The sequence below is a fragment of the Henckelia pumila genome, chromosome 4 (genome assembly GCF_033568475.1).
Source record: "Henckelia pumila isolate YLH828 chromosome 4, ASM3356847v2, whole genome shotgun sequence".
Lineage (NCBI taxonomy): Eukaryota > Viridiplantae > Streptophyta > Magnoliopsida > Lamiales > Gesneriaceae > Henckelia > Henckelia pumila.
Window position 1 is genome coordinate 167,299,549 of NC_133123.1, and position 23,482 is coordinate 167,323,030.

Sequence of the window (23,482 nt, forward strand, 5' to 3'; positions counted from 1 at the left end):
TGAAAGCTCATCGACCAGGAACTAATTTAGAGACCACAGTCACTAAGAAATGAGTTTCATAATTATCAACAATTGCGTAATCGCATTTTTTAGGACTATAATAATCTCAAGGTCTTTATATTAATGTTGATACATGAGTATAAATATAAAGGAATACCAATAAAGTAATCATTAAATTGAATAAATAGTGTTTACATGTCAAAGTAAATAAAAACCCATAACCACAAGTTGGCTTGTTTGGCATCTACTCTAACAATCTCACACTTGCCCTATAGCCAACTACTCATGTATCTTAAGCCCATCGTCTCACGGTGTCTTTCAAATACAGGTCCTGGCAAAGGCTTAGTTAGTGGATCAGCTATATTATCTTTTGAGGAGAATTTATCGACCACTATATCACCTCTTCCAACTATCTCTCAGATCAGGTGGAATCCTCTCAGTATATGCTTGGATCTTTGATGAGATCTTGGCTCATTTTCTTGTGCAATGAATTCATTGTTGTCGCAGTACACTATGACTGGATCAACAACACTAGGAACAACACCCAACTCTTGTATAAAGTTCCTTATCCAAACAGATTCCTTTGCAGCATCGGATGTCACAATATATTCAGCTTCGGTGGTGGAGTCCACAGTAATTTCTTGCTTGTAACTCTTCCAAGATACAACGCCACCATTAAGCATGAATATAAACCCAGACATTGATTTTGAGTCATCCACATCAGATTGAATACTCGAATCCGTGAATCATTAAAGCTTCAATTCTCCTCCCCCATAGACCATGAACATATCCTTAGTTCTTTGTAAGTATTTCAGGATATCTTTCACAGTCTTCCAATGCGATTTTCTAGGGTTATACTGATATCTGATCATGACACTTAGAGCATGTGCAACATCAGGCCTTGTACATAGCATGCCATACATTATTCTTACAATCGCAGAAGCATAAGGTACTCGTGTCATTGCTTAAATCTCGTTATTTGTCTTTGGGCACATAGACTTCAAGAGTGAAACACCATGACACATTGACAAGAAGCCTCTCTTGGATTCTTCCATGCTAAACCGTTTCATTACGGTTTCTATGTGCAAGGATTGGGACAGCCCAAGCAATCTTTTTTATCTATCTCTATAGATTCGTATTCCCAATACGTAAGATGCTTCTCCCATATCCTTCATGGAGAATTTAGTGGATAATCATACTTTAGTTGATTTCATGAGTCCTACATCATTCCCTAAGAGAATAATGTCATCAACATAAAGTACTAAAAACGTTAAAGAACTCCCACTAACCTTTTTGTATACACATGATTCTTCCGCATTCTTAACAAAACCAAACTCTTTGATTGTGCTATCGAATTGGATATTCCAACTTCGGGATGCTTGTTTAAGACCATAAATGGATCTTTGAAGTTTGCAAATCTTTTGCTCACTTTCTATAGATGTAAAACCTTCCGGCTGTGCCATGTAAATTTCTTCCTTAATTTCTCCATTAAGAAAAGCGGTCTTCACATCCATTTGCCATATCTCATAATCGTACCATGCAGATATGGCCAGCAAGATCCTAATTGATTTCATCATAGCGACCGGTGAAAAAATTTCCTCATAGTCAACTCCTTGCTTCTGATTATAACCTTTTGCAACCAGTCTTGCTTTGAAGGTCGCTACCTTTCCATCTACTCCAAGCTTTCTCTTGTAGATCCACTTGCAGCCAATAGGAACAATTCCTTTAGGAGGATCTACCAATGTCCATACATTGTTTGAGTACATGGAATCCATTTCGAATCTCATGGCATCCAACCAATGTCCCAAATCTATGTCAGATATTGCCTCCTTGAAGGTCCTTGGATAAGATCCAATGGTCAATATCATCTTAACTACCTTGTAGGAGCAAGTTCAGCCTGTCAGGCTTTCTAATTGTCCTTTCGGACCTTCTAATTGTTGGTGCATCATGTGTTATGATTGGTTCAGTTAATTCTATTGTTTCCACATTTTCAGTGGTTTGCGGTTCTTGAATTTCTTCAAGTTCTACTATCTTTCCATTTTTGTCAAACAAAAATTCCGTTTCCAAAAAGGTGAAATTTCTAGAAACAAACACTTTTGTTTCTGATGGATAATAGAAACAAAACCCTATGGAATTTTTAGGGTATCCCACAAAGTAGCTTAAGATGGATCGACTATCCAACTTATCTCCCACTGTCTGCTTCACAAAAGCAGGACAACCCCAAATCTTCATGTATTTATATTTGGGTTGTTTTCCAGTCCACATTTCATATGGAGTTTTGGTCACTACCTTAGTATGCACTCTGTTCAACAAATGTGCAGCGGTTTCGATAGCGTAGCCCCAAAACGATGCATGTATTACAGTGAATCCCATCATAGATCGAACCATGTCTAACAGAGTTTGGTTACGACGTTCAGATACATCATTCAATTGAGGTGTAGCTGGTGGAGTGCACTGGGAGAGAATCTCATTCTCTTTAAGATAGCTTAAAAATTCAGTACTCAAGTATTCACCACCACGATCAGATCAGATCATATCATCTAAATAATTTTTCCCAATTGATTTTCAACCTCCATTTTGAATTCTTTGAACTTTTCAAATGCTTCAGACTTGTATTTCATTAAATACACGTACCCATACCTTGAATAATCATCGGTAAAGGTAATGAAGTATTCATAACCTCCTCGAGCACTAACATTTAGTGGCCCACATATGTTCGAATGGATCAAATCCAATGGACCTTCGGCATGTTCAACTTGTCCTTTAAAAGGAGTCTTCGTCATTTTTCCTTTCAAGCAGGATTCACAAGTTGGTAAAGAATTCACGTCTGAAGATTCAAACATTCCTTCACTAATAAACTTGGTCATCCTCTTTGAGTATATATGACCTAGCCTAGCATGCCAAAGATGTGCTGAATTTAAGCTATCATCCTTTCTTTTCGTTATACTTTGAACATTGACTGGTTTGTCATTCAGTTTCAAATCATACAAATCATTCATAAGTTCACCGGATCCAATCAAACATTCATTCTTAAAAATATTGCAAATCTTATTCACAAAATTAAAAGAGTAACCATCTCTATCCAACATAGAAACATAAACAATGTTTTTAATCAAAACGAGAACGAATAAAAAATTGTTCAAAACCAATTCAAAACCAGTACTTAAATTTAAATAAACATCTCCAATCGCTTCAGCAGAAACTCTTTCTCCATTTCCCAGCCTCAGATAGGTCTCACCTTCCCTCAGCTTTCTACTTCTTCTCGGGAGCTTCAAATCATTGCAAAGATGTGAACCACATCCGGTATCCAATACCCAAGAAGTAGAATTAATGGAAACGTTTAATTCAATATACAACATACCTTTCTCATAACGTTTCTGAGCAAGGAATTCAGTGCAATTACGACGCCAATGACCCGGTTTGTTACAGTGGAAACACAGTTTCCCTTCCCTTTTATTTTTCACTACCTCTTTTTTGGTTTTTATTTTATTCTTTTGAGGTTTGAACCCATTCCCCTTTTTATTCTTAGGCTTAGAAATTTTCTTAGCCTTTGAAGAGGAACCAACAAGGAAAACAGGTTTTTCCTTTTTTATAGTAGACTCATAATTTTTCATCATGTTAACCAACTCCTCTAAGGTACAATCAATCTTATTCATCGTAAAGTTGGTAACAAATGCTTCAAAAGAGCTTGGTAAAGACCAAAGGATCAAATCCACAGCTAGCTCATGAGGTATGGTCACTTCTAAAGTTCCAAATTTCTCGATTAAAGATATTATTTTCACCCCATGCTCATGAACCGAGGCCTCATTTTGCAGGCGTGATGAAAATAGCTCTTTCGAGGTGGCAAGTCTAAGTGATCTTGTTTTCTCACCAAACAATGTTCGCATGTGGTCGTTTATGTCAAAAGAATAATTAAAATCCTTATATAGATGTTGGAGCACATTTGACATAGATGCATCATATAACATTTAGCAGTGAGATCATTATCCCACCACATCTCAAGTGTCTTGAGCTCCTCTTCAGTTGAGCCGGGAGGCGCTTCAGCAGGAGGCCTCCCATTAAGATTGTAGAGCAATTTTTCAGAGGCAAGGACAATCTTCAAATTACGTAGCCAATCAGGATAGTTAAGGCTGGTAAGTTTTTTTTGGTCAAGAATAGCATCTAATTGGTTTCTGGAAGACATTTTCATTAATTGGAAAAATAAAACAGAAAAATATAAGCAGATTATTCAATTATGATTTATTCAAAATAATGGATTTTATATTTTGAATTTTCTCCCACTAAATTTTACAAATTTCTTTACCCTCTAATAGAAAAACGGAAAGTCAAACTTTCTTGTGGGTTTGGAGCCCAACGAGCCCATTATAGTCCCGAATTTCATCAGCCAAATATAACAATTCCGAATGTAGATTACATCATATGTAATCCCCAAGTTTTTCGCCTCACAATCGGCTTAACCCCAATTTTATGACGATTAATGCCGTCTCGTGTCAAATCACCCCATCGATATCAAACAACAATGAGTGGACCCATGAGTTCCCAATTTTATGGTGAATAGTCATGAGTGTCCCATTCTATTTACATCATATCTCAATCGATAATCACAGATTTCTAATGATTAGCACTCCCCACTTTCAGTGGCATAATGCAATAACCATTAGTAGCATCATCATGTAATCGATCGTCGATGGAAGGCAGGAAATAAAAAAACGCTTTTTAATTTCCCCTTCTTGGTTTTATTATTAATTTTAAATCAAAATTGAGGGATTTCTAATTTTAACAAAAATATCTTCATTTTGTTTGTTTGCTGGATTCATGAAACTATGTCTTATTCATGCAATGTCATACATATAGATTAAACATACAAACAACATTCATCATACATCACATGCACTATAAAATAAACATGGATGATTACGGTCTTCCCTAAGTGATCCACGTAAGCCACGTCGTGGATCAATAGTTTGTCTAGGGTAATGCAGGTACACTACAAGAAAAATGCACAAACACAACACTTAAAAGACAACGCTTTTAACGAAAAGTATTGTCTTTTTTTAAAAGACAATACTTTTCGTTAAAAGCGTTGTCGTTATATGTTTTTTGTTCATCAAAGACAACGCTTTTTAAAAAAAGCGTTGTCAATAAGCTTTTTTTTGGGGTCAAAGACAACGCTTTTAAAAGTGTTGTCTATGAGCGTTTTTCCCCGATGTATCACAACACTTTTTAAAAAGTGTTGTAGAAAAACAATTATTTTTATTTAAAATAAAACATAAAATAAATAATATTTTCTTAGCCCAATTAGATCCCCAAATCTCAGACGCCTTCTCTCGATCGATTTCTTCTCCAGATCCAACATATCCCTTAGCTCCTTTTTCTCCCTTTCAATTCAAAATCCCATGGCTTCGATTTTTGCTTGATTCTTCAAACGATTTTTGAAGTGACTCCGACGATGAATTGGTTGACACCTCGCAACGTTCTCGCTCGAGCCGTCGGGAAGCCCACCTCGCATCTTCACTACAGGTGAATATCGATCCCTTAGTTTCCTGTCGCATAAAGTTTTCGTCCCTTTCTATAAAGAAACCTTAAAAGCTCAGAGAGAAAGAAACATTATCCAAAAGTATGCCGATTCTCCCGCTTGATCTTATCGAGGATATCCTTAGCCGTCTTCCCGTCAAATCTCTGAAGCGGTTTCGATCCGTCGCAAAATCGTGGTGTTCTGTGGTCGACAGCGAGAAATTTATCAAATCACATTTGCGTCGGTCCTTAAATTCCTACTCGAACCATCATCTCATTCTCGGTGGTGGGCCCGCCCTTTATTCCGTCGATTTGGGGCCCCTTAACAAGGCACGCGTGCTTAAACCCCCCTTTCCTTACAACAACTTGGATGGTGTCACAAGTTCCTGCCATGGTTTGGTTCTTGTGATGAGCGAGCCCCCTGTTTTTTGGAACCCCTTTGCGATAAGTTACAGGGTTTTGCCTGATTCTTCTGTGGAACCACCGCCTGGGTCGGGATTTTATGCGTTGGTTTCATATGGGTTTGGCTACGATTCCATAACAGACGATTATAAAGTTTTGAAGGTTATGGACTTTAAAAACCATACCCAAGTTACCATCCTTATGGAGACTGGGATTTTTAGCCTGAAATCCAATTCGTGGAAGAAAATCCAGGATTTTCCTTATCCACTGCCATTCGTAGGGGGCCACATGCGCGCGCCTGTGAATGGGTCGATGCACACACTGGTGTATGCGGATGGAAGTACTGATGCAGATCATGACCTTTAGTTTCAAAACTGAGAAGCATTGTGAGATGAAGCTGCCAAAGGGTGTTAAGACGAGGGATTCCGGGTTGAGTTTGACTGTGGTTGGAGGGAGTCTATAACGCCCCGTTTTTATCTTAAATGAGTTTATTTGAGTTAATCAGAGATTACAGAGTTCTCGAGCCAGTTTGATTTTGATCAGGGTCCTTTTTGCAAATTTTGGAAATTTCAGGGACTAAAATGCAAATATGGAATTTTATATATTATCTACACTTAGATTTTTATTGGAGAAGTCCCCTCTTCCTCCCCAAACCGTGAAGCACCATTGAAGCTTGGGGAAACGCCTTTCAAGCTTTTCCAATCTCGGTTTCCGGTCGATCCGTCGGTTAGAAATTATTTCTGAAGGCAGATTATCGATCACGGCAACGAGAACTTCGTTATATCGTAAGTTCTTCTTCGATCCGACGTATTCTAGTTTTTGGATGTTGTTAGAATCGTTCTAGATTCGAGTATGTTGTTCTTTCAGAGTTCTGATCGTTTATTATCTGTCGGTTTTGAATTAGAGCGATGTTCGGATTTGTTATGATTTTTGGAAGCCATTTTCGAAAATGTGGTTTTGAGATTTGTTGGAATTGCCTTGATATGGGTGTATTGGCTTTGATATGAGTTGTTATCAATATTGAACTGCTGTCTGCGTTTCCGGTTTGTTCAGTTTATAGCCGTTATGCCGTCGGTTTGAGTTTTGGGGATTTCAAAACGTCTTTGAGTTGTGATCTTGGCTTGTAAGTTGATCATGGTTATTGATCATTTATTTGTATCTGAACAGATTCGTTTGGAGCTTGTCAAACTCAAGGTTAACAACAATTGTTCGTTTCATAGTTTTGGACGAAGAACGGTATAGAGAATTACCTTGAGCCTTGTTGTTGTTTAGATTGGTTAGACTTTGATACAATCTTTTGTTGTAGCTTTTCAGAAGTTGGAACTACTGCATTGAAAGGTAAAAGCAGTCATCGTAGCGGGATAGCATACTCGGGACTGTTGGTTCTCGAGTTTCCCTTTTTAAATCACATATTGAATCGATACTTGTTCTAGCACGTGGAACTTGTATTTTGTTGATTGATTGAGTTTTGTTATGTGGCTTATGTTTATGTTTCTGTTATGCATTCATCTTGAGCCTACTTTGATTTCAGCGGGCAGAACCGCCCTTTTTGTTTAGACGTTTGGGAACTATGATTGAGTGGCCTAGGTTGTAGTATTTCGCCTAGTGCTAGCATACTCATTATGGTTGCTCAAAGTTTAGAGGAGTGGGATACGTGGCACCACCTCGATTGGGAGAGTCGGTGAGTCGTTACGTGATCTCATCCTCGGGATCCCAAAAGCAGAGCAGTACTCCCTTGTTTATCAAAATTGATATCCTGGTTTTAAAGAAATGCATATCATTAGCTTCGACTTGAATATGTTGTTTTGATAGCATGTTGTATATCCATTACTTGTTATGTTGTTTTTACTGGGAATGTCATTCTCACCGGTTTATCCGGCTGTTGCTTTGTTTTGTATGTGTACTTGGCAGCAGGTGGGGCAGGACCAAGTCAGCGAAGGCCTGGTTAGCAAAAAGAGGGAGAGCTAGTAGTGAGACTCGGTTTAGAAGTCGTGTCGGTATGTCTACCTAGTTGTATTTGAACATGTTTAGATATCGAACTTCGTTATGTTATTGTATTGTTTATGCGAGCTGTGTTGAAAGTTTGTCATTACGAATCCAATACTTTTGAGCGGTTGTGTAACCCTAGAATTTCATGTATTAGTTGGAGAACTTGTGATTGTAATGCATGCAATCCAATACTCAAGTTCTAGCATGATTTCTGCTGTTTTTGCTCTGTTTCTGTCACCGCTCGATCCGCAAGATCTTTCGGATCGAGCGAGGGCATTTTGATGCAGTTCTGTTTCTTCTTTTTTGTGGTTCGCTCGATCTGCAAGATCTTGCGGATTGAGCGAGGGCTGAGTTTTCCGGGCAGTAACTTTGGCAGAAGTTGCTTGCTCGATCCGCAAGATCATGCGGATCGAGCGAGGCACTATTTTTTTTTAAAAAAAAAAAAAATTTCTTTTAATTGCTTTAACCTTTGGTTATTGTATGCCTTATTGTTGTTTAATCCCGAGATTAGTTGTTTGGAATCGAGGTCTCACATTAAGTGGTATCAGAGAGTTAAGATTCTTGGTCGAACTAGAGTGAGCGGGTAGATCGAGTCTGCGTGTATTGGCTCCTCGCATGTGTTTGAATTATTTTAACTGTGTACTTAATTCCATGCGAGCATGCTTTATTATTGAGAATTATTGAATTACATGGTTATGTGATTTAATTTATAAAGCATGATCTACTTGAGATATAACTGTTTCTGTTATCGACTGGTATCCGGTATTCCAAGCGGTTGTAAGGGCACTGATTGTAGCGATTGAGATATCTCATGTCTTAACCTTTGATTATCAGATGGGTCCTCGTCGAGTGATAAACAGAAACACACCGCCAGTTATTCCTACGACTGAGCAAGCTAGCACTGAAGTTGATCAGTTGGATGCTTCAGCGACTCCTATGGAAACCTTGCTGAAGAGGTTTCAGTCGTTCAATCTGCCGTTGTTGATGGGTTCAGAAAATCCAGTAGACTGTGAAACTTGGTTGGATGATATTGATCAGTTGTTTGATTCCATTGACTACACCGATGACTGCCGAATCAGGTTAGTAATTCATCAGCTGCGTGGTGGTGCTAAGAGCTGGTGGATCATGACAAAGAAAGCATTTGAGAGTAGAGGTACGGAAGTTACTTGGAATCTTTTTAAATATGAGTTTTATAAGCGGTTTTTCCCTATCTCGTATCGTAAGGATAAGGGAGTAGAGTTTGCAAATCTGAAGCAAGGGAATCTGAACATCGAAGAGTACGTTGCCAAGTTTGATAGTCTGTTGCGTTTTGCACCACTAATTGCCGGAGATGAAGAAGCTAAGGCAGATCAGTTCTTAAATGGCTTGAATCCTGACATCTTCACTTTGGTGAACACTGCTAGGCCAGACAACTTTGCGGATGCCATGAATCACGCAAAGGGAGCAGAAGCAGGCTTGTGGAGGCAGAGAGGTAATCAGGTGGCACCTCAGCAGCAGAGGCAGTATCAGAACCAACCATCTCAGTATCAGAATCAGCCACCGCAGCATCAGAACCAGCAGCAAAGGTATGAAGGTGGTAACAGTGGGGGAAACAGAAAGGATCTGTAGTGACCCTTACCCGGATCACCTACTAACAGAACTTAGGCATGCAATTAACTTAATTAAACGGATATCAGAATAATCCTGCGGAAACCATAAACATTATACAATCCCAAGTAAAGGAATCTGTAATTATCCAAATAATATACAACCAAATCGAATAGCTGTATCAACCTCAAAAAAACAGAAATAAAACCTAGACGAAGCTCCAGCTGGTCAACCTCTGACTAGCCCCTCCTGGATCCACCCGCCTCGTCCAATCGCAAACCTGCCCCATGGAATAGGGTGTCCAGAAACACAGAGTATGAGATGTGAGCATAAAACGCTCAGTACGAGAGTATGAGTATACATGCATGCAAAGTGAACTCCCTATAAACTCGAGGTCAAGGATCAGATAACAGAGACAAACCGGGCCCTGGTATGTAGCACGCTGTGTCATTGCTTCAGGAGGTGGCTCCCATACCATAATACCAGTGGATATGCCGGACCCAAATCGATGGAAGTCCAACCACTAACAGGATAGCGAAAAACCCTACTAACAGACATCTCGAAGGAGATAACTCAGTATGCAAATGAATGCAGCATAAATCAATGACATATAAACCATGAAGTCACATAATACATGCATACTCAGCCAGGATATCTCGAACAGTACTTTCGTACCTCAAATCAGTGCAAGCTCTACCAACTCTAGGTCCACGCCTATAGTCTGCTCTACACTGCCAAATGATACTACTATCATTAAAGTGCTCTAAAAGCCTTAACTAAGCTATTGCATACTCCTAAATATTTATAGGAAGCAAAAGCTATACCTTCGTCCGTCGTTAGCCCTTTGATGTCGATGCCTCCAGAACTTGGGCACAACTCCGCTACGACTATTGAACGCCTCGACGACTCCCGGGTCAAGCCTAGGAAGGCTAGAACAACTCAAAAAGACTAGAAAGGAGAGGGAAATACTCGGAATTGGCAATTGGAAATGAAGCCTTGGCCCTCTAATTATAGACAACGATCGGAACTTCCGATCCTCGATTGGAACATCCGAACCTAGATCGGAACGCCCGATCCTGCCATCGGAGCTTCCGAAGATCCTGATCTGCCACATGTCAAAATATCACTTGTTGACTCCGGATAGGGGTGATCGGAGCTTCCGATCTTGCCACACGTCATGCTTGACGTAATATCATCGGTGCCTCCGATCGCTCATCGGAGCTTCCGATCCTGTTCGGAGCTTCCGATCGTGCCTTCGGAGCTTCCGATCCGTCCGATACCCTATTTATTTAATTAGCATTAATCCTTTAATTACTCAATTAGGGTACGGGCTACTACATTCTCCCCCACTTAAGATATTTTGTCTTCGAAATCAGATCTTAAGTACTGAATGTACTACAGAAATTAGAAACATTCTTTATTCAAAATCAAACGTTTACAGAGTTTGCAACTGAATACAACTTAAGAATGAAATCAAAACAACTCAGGATGGTCTTCACGCATCCTGTCCTCAAGTTCCCAAGTAGCTTCCTTAGTGCCTCGGCGCTGCCACTGAGCTAAAACCAAAGTAATGACTTTGTTCCGTAAAACCTTATCCTTATAATCCAGGATACGAATAGGTTTCTCAACATAGGTCAAATCCTTGTTCACCTGAACCTCAGACCGCTGCAGAATATGAGATTCATCCGCCACATACCGTCGCAACAGAGATACGTGAAACACGTCGTGAATACTGGAAAGATGCGGTGGCAAAGCTAGTCGATAAGCCAAATCGCCAATGCTCTCCAAGATCTCAAACGGACCGATAAACCTGGGAGATAACTTGCCCTTAAGGCCGAATCTGAGAATCTTGCGGAAAGGTGACACTCTAAGAAACACTTTCTCCCCGACATCGAACTGCAAAGGCCTACGCTTTACATTAGCATAGCTGGCCAGACGATCCTGTGCAGTCTTAATCCGTTTCTTGATCTGATCAACAATGTCTATCGCCTGCTGGATAAACTCCGGTCCCTCAGCCTGTCTCTCCCCCACTTCTTCCCAGAAGAGTGGAGTACGACAACGTCGCCCGTACAACGCCTCAAAACGTGCCATCCCAATACTAGTATGATAGCTGTTGTTGTACGCGAACTCGATCAATGGCAAATGATCCTGCCAGGCTGAACCAAAATCCATGACGCACGCTCTAAGCATATCCTTCAAAGTACGGATAGTGTGCTCCGACTGACCATCAGTCTTCGGATGATAGGCAGTACTCAAACTGAGAGTAGTACCCATCGCACGCTGAACACTCCCCCAGAATCTAGAAGTAAACCTGGGGTCCCGATCGCTGACAATGCTCACAGGCACTCCATGAAGTCGAACGATCTCCTGAATGTACAACCGTGCACATACGATCCACATTGTACTCCCGGCTATAGGAAATGAAATGCGCTGACTTGGTGAGTCGATCCACCACAACCCAGATAGCATCACAGTTCCTCGGGGATACCGGCAAATGGGTCACAAAGTCCATTGTGATAAACTCCCATTTCCATTCAGGAATAGGCAGACTGTGAAGAAATCCTCCAGGTCGTCGGTGCTCTGCCTTGACCTGTTGACACACCAAACATCTCAAAACAAACTGATAAACACTGCGTTTCATTCCCTTCCACCAGAAACGAGTACGTAGATCCTTGTACATCTTGTTGCTCTCACGATGAATACTCAACTTAGTGCGGTGCACCTGAGACAAAATCTCCTCTCGCAACTCTTCATCCTGCGGAATCACAAGCCTACCTGACAAACACAGAAAACCATCTGACTGATAACGAAATCCAGACGAGTTACCCTCGTTAGCTAAATGAGCTAAACGCTGGGTCTTCGAATCAGACATCTGAGCATCTCGGATCCACGAATACAAAGATGACTTAGATAATATCGCAAACATCTGGATACTCTGCATACCTTTCTTATGCTTGAAGGTATAACCTGAAGTACAACAGTCACTGATCGCACTAGACATCGAACAAGTATGAAGTGCGGATAGTCGCACCTTGCGACTTAAAGCATCAGCGGTGAGATTAGCAGCTCCCGGATGGTACATTATCTCGCAATCATAGTCCTTAAGCAAGTCCATCCAACGTCTCTGCCTCATGTTCAACTCCGCCAGAGTGAACAAATACTTGAGACTCTTATGGTCGGTGAAGATCCAAATTTCTCGCCATACAGATAATGACGCCAGATCTTTAAAGCGAACACAATGGCTGCCAATTCCAAATCATGGACTGGATAGTTGTTCTCGTGAAGCTTCAGCTGTCTAGAAGCGTATGCAATCACATGCCCATTCTGAGTCAGGACACAACCTAACCCCTGAAGAGAAGCATCCGTGTATACCACATACCCTCCAGATTCTGACGGTAATGCCAACACCGGCGCAGAAGTCAACCTCCATCGAAGCTCACAGAAATTCTCCTCACACTCGGAGGACCACTCGAAATCCACACCCTTGCGGGTAAGCTGCGTCAATGGTCGATCTAGTTGAGAGAAGTTTAGAATGAAGAGAAGATAATACCCTGCTAGACCCAAAAAACTACGGATCTCAGCAACTGTCGTCGGACGCAACCAATTAAGTACCGCTTCAATCTTGCTTGGATCAACAGAAATCCCTTCCCTGGATATGATATGGAATAGAAAGACCACTCTATCCATCCAGAACTCACACTTGCTGAGCTTGGCGTATAACTGCTCATCTCGAAGAGTCTTCAGTACCAATCGCAAGTGAGAAACATGCTCTTCCGTATTACACGAATACACCAAGATGTCGTCAATGAAGACCACGACAAACTTGTCCAAATACTCCCTGAAGACACGGTTCATCAGATCCATGAATATAGTTGGCGCATTAGTCAAACCAAATGGCATCACTAGAAATTCATAATGCCCATAGCGAGTACGGAATGCAGTCTTGGCTACGTACTGATCACGGACTCTCAACTGATGATACCCAAATCTCAAGTCAATCTTGGAGTAAACTGACGTGCCCTGCAGCTGATCAAACAAGTCATCAATACAAGGCAACGGATACTTGTTCTTCACAGTGACTTGATTCAGCTGTCGATAGTCAATGCACAACCGCATCAACCCATCCTTCTTCTTTACAAATAGAATAGGAGCTCCCCAAGGAGATACACTAGGACGAATGTACCCCTTTTCCAAAAGATCTTGTAGCTGATTCTTCAACTCACGCATCTCTGACGGAGCCAGATGATACGGTGCTCGAAAAATAGGTGAAGTACCCGGCATCAAATCTATGCCAAACTCGACTTCCCTAACAGGAGGAAAACCCGGAATCTCATCAGGAAATACATCTGGAAATTCATCCACAACATGAATGCTCCCTATCCCAATACTCTCAGCGGACAAATCAACTGCATAGATAAGGTAGCCTTCCCCGCCAGACTCTAGAGCTCGACAGGCTCTCAAAGCTGATACCAAAGGCATCGGGGGTCGCGCTCCCTCACCATAAAAAAACCAGCTCTCACTCCCCTCCAAATGAAAGCATACTAATCTCTGATAGCAGTCCACTGAAGCTCGATAGGTAGTCAACATATCTATTCCCAGAATGCAATCAAAGTCGTCCATCGCCAGGACCATGAGATTTGCTAACAGAATGTTCCCTTCGAACTCTAAAGGGCAACATATCACTAGACGCTTAGCCAAAGCAGATTGGCCCGTCGGAGTAGAAATAGACATCACTACATCTAGTGCAATGCATGGTAACTTATGCCTCTTAACAAAACGTGCAGAAATGAAGGAATGAGATGCACCAATGTCAATAAGTACAAGAGCAGGTATACCATAATGCAGAAATGTACCTGCAATGATTTTCTCATTCTCCTCCACTGCCTGATCATGCCTCAAGGTAAACACCTGGCTAGAAGCTCGTGGCCTCAAATGAGAACTCCCAGCAGGCTGTCCCTGCGACCTCTGCTGAACGGTGGCCTGAGAACCAGATCCTGAACCAGAACCAGAACCGCCTCCCCCAGACAGTGGACAATCCTTTCGGATATGACCAGTCTCTCCACAATGGAAACAAGCTCCAGAAGCTCTGCGGCACTTGTCGGATGGATGGTTCTTCCCACAGTGATCACACTTGTCCTTCTTACCGAAACGGACAACACCAGCAGAGCCAGAGGAAGAAGAAGTAGATCCAGACTTCTTGAAAGATTGGGCACGGGGACCCAAAGAACTAGCAGGCCTCGACTGAGGGAAAGACCTGTTCCGCCGAATGTTGTCCTTCGCCTGGTGACAACAGCTCACCAAACCCTCGTAGGACATGTCGTCGCCAACCGCCACATGGTCATGGATCTCAAGGTTAAGGCCCTGAAGGAACAGATTATATTTCATCTCTGAGCTATCAGCAATCTCGGGGCAATAGGATAGCAGATCAAAGAACCTCTGCTGATACTCATCGATAGACATGGCTCCTTGTCGCAGACTCAGTAGCTCGCCTGCCTTCGACTGACGGAGTGCAGGAGGAAAATACCGCTTTTGGAAAGCTGTGTGGAACTCGGCCCAGGTGGCCACTCCTCTCTCCGCAACAAAAGGTGCAGAAGTAAACCTCCACCACCTGCGCGCATGCCCATCCAGAAGATAGCCAAGGGTCTCCATCTTCTGCTCCTTGGTGCATTGGAAAGTCTGAAAAGTCGTCTCCATGCGGTCTAACCAGTTCTCCGCATCCTCCGGAGACTTACCTCCAACTAAGGGCTTAGGACCCATAGCTAAGAATCGACGCACAGTGAAACGCTCATCATCATGATGACGATGACGCCGTTCTCGACGATGCTCTCGGTCGGCATCACCCCAACGCCCACAAATACTGCCATGAGAACTCTGGTCGTCACGATTTGCCATCTACAAAAAACCTCATGATGAGACTAAATCCCAAGAATACTTTTGCATGCTCTGATACCATAAATGTAGTGACCCTTACCGGGATCACCTACTAACAGAACTTAGGCATGCAATTAACTTAATTAAACGGATATCAGAATAATCTTGCGAAAACCATAAACATTATACAATCCCAAGTAAAGGAATCTGTAATTATCCAAATAATATACAACCAAATCGAATAGCTGTATCAACCTCAAAACAACAAAAATAAAACCTAGACGAAGCTCCAGCTGGTCAACCACTGACTAGCCCCTCCTGGATCCACCTGCCTCGTCCAATCGCAAACTTGCCCCATGGAATAGGGTGTCCAGAAACACAGAGTACGAGACGTGAGTATAAAAAGCTCAGTACGAGAGTATGAGTATACATGCATGCAAAGTGAACTCCCTATAAACTCGAGGTCAAGGATCAGATAACAGAGACAGACCGGGCCCTGGTATGTAGCATGCTGTGCCGTCGCTTCACGAGGTGGCTCCCATACTATAATACTAGTGGATATGCCGGACCCAAATCGATGGAAGTCCAACCACTAAAAGGATAGGGAAAAACCCTACTAACAGACATCTCGAAGGAGATAACTCAGTATGCAAATGAATGCAGCATAAATCAATGACATATAAACCATGCAGTCACATAATACATGCATACTCAGTCAGGATATCTCAAACAGTACTTTCGTACCTCAAATCAGTGCAAGCTCTACCAACTCTAGGTCCACGCCTATAGTCTGCTCTACACTGCCAAATGATACTACTATCATTAAAGTGCTCTAAAAGCCTTAACTAAGCTATTGCATACTCCTAAATATTTATAGGAAGCAAAAGCTATACCTTCGTCCATCGTTAGCCCTTTGATGTCGATGCCTCCAGAACTTGGGCACAACTCCGCTACGACTATCGAACGCCTCGACGACTCCCGGGTCAAGACTAGGAAGGCTAGAACAACTCAAAAAGACTAGAAAGGAGTGGGAAATACTCGGAATTGGCAATTGGAAATGAAGCCTCGGCCCTCTATTTATAGACAAAGATCGGAACTTCCGATCCCCGATCGGAACATCCGAACCTAGATCGGAACGTCCGATCCTGCCATCGGAGCTTCCGAAGATCTTGATCTGCCATGTGTCAAAATATCACTTGTTGACTCCGGATAGGGGTGATCGGAGATTCCGATCTTGCCAGACATCATGCCTGACGTAATATCATCGGTGCCTCCGATCGCTCATCGGAGCTTCCGATCCTGTTCGGAGCTTCCGATCGTGCCTTCGGAGCTTTCGATCCGTCCGATACCCTATTTATTTAATTATCATTAATCCTTTAATTACTCAATTAGGGTACGGGCTACTACAGGATCAGTACAAAGCAAGAGGTAAACAGTTCAAAAGGCAGGGGAACAGTTCGTCCAGTTCCAGTGGTTCGAAGCAATTCGGTTCCGGACCGAGTTCTGGGTCATCATCCTTGTACTGCAGCAAGTGTGGAGGAAGACACTCACCGGATCAGTGTGTGGGATTCTTTGGTAATTTTAACACCTATCAGCAACCGGGACACTTCTCTAAGGTGTGCCCTCAGCGTAACAGAGATAGAGCTCAGAGTGGGAGTTCGTCTAGACCTGCAGCTCAGCCTGAGAGGCAGTCTTCTGCAGTGCACTCTTCCCAGCCTCAGCAATAGAACAGATAGGGAGGTAGTACCAGTGCAAATCAGCCTCCGAGACAGCAAGCACGAGTCTTTGCTCTGACAGAGGATCAGGCTCAAGCAGCACCTGACGATGTTATAGCAGGTAACTGTTCTATTTTCGGTTATTCTGCTCATGTTTTGATAGATACATGTGCTTCCCATTCCTTTATCTTTGAGAAATTTGTGTTATTGCATGCTTTGCCTACTGAGTTGTTGCCTACAGTAGTAGCTGTTACTTCACCTTTGGGTGGAGGAATTGTTTCTGTCAGATTAGTCAGGAACTGTGAACTGTGTTTTGAAGGAAATATGTTATAATTCGACTGTATTGTACTTGGACTGTCAGATTATGATTGTATTGTTGGGATAGATGCTTTAACCAAGCACAGGGCGACAGTCGATTGTTTTCTGAAAGTTGTCAGGTTCAGACCTGAAATGTCAGACGAGTGGAAATTCTTTGGTAAGGGTTCTCGATCTAGAATTCCTTTGATTTCAGTGTTATCTATGACTCGTTTGCTACAGAAAGGTGCAGAAGGATTTTTGGTTTATGCGGTTGATGTACTGAAATCTAGCCCAACTTTGGTTGACTTACCAGTGGTTAGAGATTTTGCGGATGTATTCCCGGAAGATGTTCCTGGATTGCCGCCTATTCGAGAAGTCGAATTCAGTATTGACTTAGTGCCAGGTACTCAACCTATTTCAAAAGCTCCTTATAGTATGGCACTTGTTGAATTGAGAGAATTGAAGGAGCATCTTGAGGATTTAATTGCCAAGGGATACGTCATACCTAGTGTATCGCCTTGGGGGTGCTCCTGTGCTTTTTGTTCGGAAGAAGGATGGTTCTATGCGGCTCTGTATCAACTACCGATAATTGAATCAGGCTACAGTTAAGAACAGGTATCCTTTACCCCGAATAGATGACCTTTTCGGTCAACTGCAGGGTTCTTCTGTCTACTCTAAGATTGATCTGAGGTCAGGTTATCACCAGTTGAGAGTGCGAGAGGAAGACGTTCATAAGACCGCATTCAGAACGAGGTATGGTCATTTTGAGTTTATAGTCATGCCGTTTGGTTTGACTAACGCTCCAGCGGTTTTTATGGATTTGATGAACCGCATATTTCAGCGTTATTTAGATGAGTTCGTCATTATCTTTATCGATGATATTCTTATCTACTCGAAGAACCGTACTGACCATGCAGAGCACTTGAGGACCGTATTACAGATCTTACGAGTTGAGCAGCTTTTTGCCAAGCTGTCTAAATGCGAATTCTGGTTGGATTGAGTTGTTTTCCTCTGTCATATTATTTCAGGAGATGGGATTTTTGTCAATCCCAGCAAGATTGAAGCGGTTATGAATTGGCCTAGACCTACTTCAGTGCCGGAGATCCGAAGCTTCATGGGTTTAGCTGGTTATTACCATCGTTTCATCGAGGGTTTCTCGTCTATTGCCAAGCCAATTACCCAGCTGACTCAGAAGAATGCGCCTTTTGTCTGGACTGCAGATTGTGAGGCTAGCTTTCTTGATCTGAAGAGGAGACTGACCAGTGCTCCTATTCTTTCTATTCCGAAGGGTACTGGAGGTTTCACAGTCTATTGTGATGCTTCTAATCGAGGCTTGGGTTGTGTTCTTATGCAGCATAAGCATGTGATAGCGTATGCATCGAGACAGCTGAAATCGCACGAGACTCGTTACCCGGTTCACGATCTTGAACTAGCTGCGATTGTTTTTGCTCTGAAGATCTGGCGTCACTATCTTTATGGTGAGTCTTTCGAGATCTTTTCTGACCATAAGAGCCTCAAGTACTTATTTTCACAGGCAGAGTTTAATATGAGACAGAGAAGATGGTTAGATCTGTTGAAGGATTTCGACTGCGAAATCAAGTACTATCCCGGGAAGTCGAATGTAGTTGCAGATGCCTTGAGCTGAAAGATATGTTCTTTATCTCTTTCTACTATTGGTTTTTCTCAGTTGATCGATGATTGTTGCACTTCTGGTTTAGAGTTTGAAACAGATAGGGAGACTATCAGAGTGTTTGCTATTCAAGCGGAACTGGAGTTGTTTGTTGCAATGAGAGAAGCACAGAAGTCTGAGCCGAGCATTCAGGTTTCAGTAGAGAAAGTCAGATCGGGACATCAGTCTGAATTCCAGGTTAGAAATGATGTTTTGTTTGTGAATAACCGTGTTGTTGTGCCTGATATTTCGGAATTGAGACAGCGTATTCTCCGAGAGGCTCATTGCAGTCGGTTTAGTATTCATCCTGGAGGTCGTAAGATGTACAACGATCTGAAGATTCAGTTTTGGTGGAAGAGAATGAAGAGCGACGTAGCGATGTTTGTATCTCGGTGTTTGAATTGTCAGCAGGTGAAAGCAGAGCGGAAGCGACTAGGAGGTCTTTTGCACAGTCTATCTGTTCCTGAATGGAAATGGGATCACATTTCTATGGATTTTGTCACGAAGCTACCATGATCCGTTCGATGATGCGATGTTATTTGGGTAGTGATCAACCGATTGAAGAAGTCTGCTTGTTTTATTCCGTACAGGATGACGTATCGTCATGATCAGATGGCTGAGTTGTATGTTAGCAATGTTGTGAGATTGCATGGTGTGCCGAAGTCGATCGTTTCAGACAGAGATCCTAGATTCACTTCGCACTTCTAGCATAGTCTTCAGGAGGCACTTGGTACTCGATTGCATCTGAGTATAGCTTATCATCCTCAGACGGATGGACAGTCAGAGCGGACTATCCAGACGTTAGAGGATATGCTGCGAGCGGTAGTGCTAGACTTTGGCACTAGTTGGCAGGACTCTTTGCCTCTTGTTGAGTTTTCTTACAACAACAGCTTCCAAGAGAGTATCGGTATGGTGCCTTTTGAGGCATTGTACGGTAAGAAATGCCGATCTCCGTTGTTTTGGGACGACTTGTCCGAGTCACCAGATTTGGGACCGGATTTGCTTAGAGATATGGCAGAGCAAGTTAAGGTCATTCAGTCTAGAATGAAGTCAGCTCAGGATAGACAGGCGAAGTATGTGAACGTCAGACGTAGACCTCTGAGTTTTGAGCAGGGAGACCGTGTATTCCTTAAGATTTATCCTTTCAGAGGCACTGTCATATTCGGAAAGAGAGGGAAGTTATCTCCTAGAGTCATTGGGCCGTACGAGATCCTCGAGAAGATAGGCGATCTTGCCTATAGACTTGCACTTCCTCCGTCTTTAGCTGGTATTCATGACGTTTTTCACGTCTCTATGCTGTGAAAGTATCATCCAGATCCTTCACATATTCTTCAGCCTGACGAAGCCGAGTTAGACGAGACTCTGAGCTATTTTGAACAACCGATTCAGATCCTTGATCGGAAAGAAAAGCAACTCAGAACCAAGTTGATTCCGTTAGTGAAAGTGCAGTGGAGCCGTCACGGAGTCGAGGAAGCGACTTGGGAGACAGAGTCTGACATGAGACAGCGTTTTCCAGAGTTATTAGGATGATGTGAGTTCTTCTTACTGTCTTTAGTTCTTTATTCTATCTTATGAGTTGTGGTTCTCGTTAATTTCGAGGACAAAATCTTTTCTTAGTGGGGGAGAATTGTAACGCCCCATTTTTATCTTAAATGAGTTTATTTGAGTTAATCATAGATTACAGAGTTCTCGAGCCGGTTTGATTTTGATCAGGGTCCTTTTTTTGCAAATTTTGGAAATTTTAGGGACAAAAACGCAAATATGGGATTTTATATATTATCTACACTTAGATTTTTATTGGAGAAGTCCCCTCTTCCTCCCCAAACCTTGAAGCACCATTGAATCTTGGGGAAACGCCTTTCAAGCTTTTCCAATCTCGGTTTCCGGTCGATCCGTCCGTTAGAAATTATTTCTGAAGGCAGATTATCGATCACGGCAACGAGAACTTTGTTATATCGTAAGTTCTTCTTCGATCCGACGTATTCTAGTTTTTGGATGTTGTTAGAATCGTTCTAGATTCGAGTATGTTGTTCTCTTCAGAGTTCTGATCGTTTATTATCTGTCGGTTTTGAATTAGAGCGACGTCCGGATTTGTTATGATTTTTGGAAGCCATTTTCGAAAATGTGGTTTTGAGATTTGTTGGAATTGCCTTGATATGGGTGTATTGGCTTTGATATGAGTTGTTATCAATATTGAACTGCTGTCTGCGTTTCCGATTTGTTCAGTTTATAGCCGTTATGCCGTCGGTTTGAGTTTTGGGGATTTCGAACCGTCTTTGAGTTGTGATCTTGGCTTGTAAGTTGATCACGGTTATTGATAATTTATTTGTATCTGAACAGATTCGTTTGGAGCTTGTCAAACTCAAGGTTAACAGCAATTGTTCGTTTCAGAGTTTTGGACGAAGAACGGTATAGAGAATTACCTTGAGCCTTGTTGTTGTTTAGATTGGTTAGACTTTGATACAATCTTTTGTTGTTGCTTTCTAGAAGTTGGAACTACTGCATTGAAAGATAAAAGCAGTCATCGTAGCGGGATAGCATACTCGGGACTGTTGGTTCTCGAGTTTCCATTTTTAAATCACATATTTCATTGATACTTGTTCTAGCATGTGGAACTTGTATTTTGTTGATTGATTGAGTTTTGTTATGTGGCTTATGTTTATGTTTCTGTTATGCATTCATCTTGAGCCTATTTTGATTTCAGCGGGCAGAACCGCCCTTTTTGTTTAGACGTTTGGGAACTATAATTGAGTGGCCTAGGTTGTAGTATTTCGCCTAGTGCTAGCATACTCATTATGGTTGTTCAAAGTCTAGAGGAGTGGGATACGTGGAACCACCTCGATTGGGAGAGTCGGTCAGTCGTTACATGATCTCATCCTCGGGATCCCAAAAGCAAAGCAGTACTCCCTTGTTTATCAGAATTGATATCCTGGTTTTAAAGACATGCATATCATTAGCTTTGACTTGAATATGTTGTTTTGATAGCATGTTGTATATCCATTACTTGTTATGTTGTTTTTACTGGGAATGTCATTCTCACCGGTTTATCCGGCTGTTGCTTTGTTTTGTATGTGTACTTGGCAACAGGTGGGGCAGGACCAAGTCAGCGAAGGCCTGGTTAGCAACAAGAGGGAGAGCTAGTAGTGAGACTCGGTTTAGAAGTCGTGTCGGCATGTCTACCTAGTTTTATTTGAACATGTTTAGATATCGAACTTCGTTATGTTATTGTATTGTTTATGCGAGCTATGTTGAAAGTTTGTCGTTACGAATCCAATACTTTTGAGCGGTTGTGTAACCCTAGAATTTCATGTATTAGTTGAAGAACTTGTGATTGTAATGCATGATAAAATGTTGTTGGTTTTGGACTCAAGTTCTAGCATGATTTCTGCTGTTTTTGCTCTGTTTCTGTCACCGCTCGATCCGCAAGATCTTTCGGATAGAGCGAGGGCATTTTGATGCAGTTCTGTTTCTTCTTTTTTGTGGCTCGCTCGATCTGCAAGATCTTGCGGATCGAGCAAGGGCTGAGTTTTTCGGGCAGTAACTTTGGCAAAAGTTGCTCGCTCGATCCGCAAGATCATGCGGATCGAGGGAGGCACAATTTTTTTTTTAAAAAAATAAAATTTCTTTTAATTGCTTTAACCTTTGGTTATTGTATGCCTTATTGTTGTTTAATTCCGAGATTAGTTGTTTGAAATCGAGGTCTCACAGAGTCTGTGCTTGATTTGCATGCAGAGGTCTCGGGTGGTTATTTGGGTGATGAACGAGTATGGGGTGGAGGAATCTTGGAGCATGCTGTTAACAATTAAGCCGCCTACCATGGGGCCGCATTTTTGTGTGAAACCACTGGTCTATTCGAGGGATGGGAACAAGGTTCTGTTGAATTGGCATGAAAAAAGACTTGTTTGGTATGATTTGAGGAAGAAAACTCTTCTACAAGTTCATGTAGATGACATCCCTTTTTGCGTTGAGAGACTTGTGTCCCTTGAAGCCCCTGGCCAAGTCAAGAAGCGTGGTACAAAGAAGAAGGGAAAATGGGGGAGCAAGAAAAGGTGAACTGATTTAATTGTGAATGTTACTTTGTGTTATTTTGTGCCGTTGTATTGGTTTTGACTGTCGTTTATTTGTGTGATGCTAAGTCAACCATGATTAGTATTATATTTCTCGAGATAATTTCTTCTATTCATAGATAATAATTGACTTATGTTTTAGTTGATAAATAAACTTAACTAGAGCTTATTTTATTACTCACAGTGGGATCATGTAGTCTTTGTTCCAAGTTTTCAGTATATTTGTTGATTGTTCCCTTTATAAAAAATATGTGAGTTTTTTGTTGACTAGAAGTATGCAAGGTAATCTGTGAGTCATTGCTTATTCCTGACTTGACACATTTGAAAATAATTGTGCTCAGGTTCCAGCACGAGCCGCCGCCGCCGCAGCT

The 23,482-nt window shown here is 41.9% G+C and overlaps 1 protein-coding gene across 1 annotated transcript; it reads left to right on the forward strand.

Annotated features, from left to right (window-relative positions):
- Positions 1-5,619: 5,619 nt before the first annotated feature.
- On the forward strand, positions 5,620-6,282 carry LOC140862294 (F-box protein CPR1-like). The gene has a single exon (XM_073265304.1). It carries the CDS (start codon positions 5,620-5,622, stop codon positions 6,280-6,282), a length of 663 nt encoding a protein of 220 aa, XP_073121405.1.
- Positions 6,283-23,482: the final 17,200 nt, after the last annotated feature.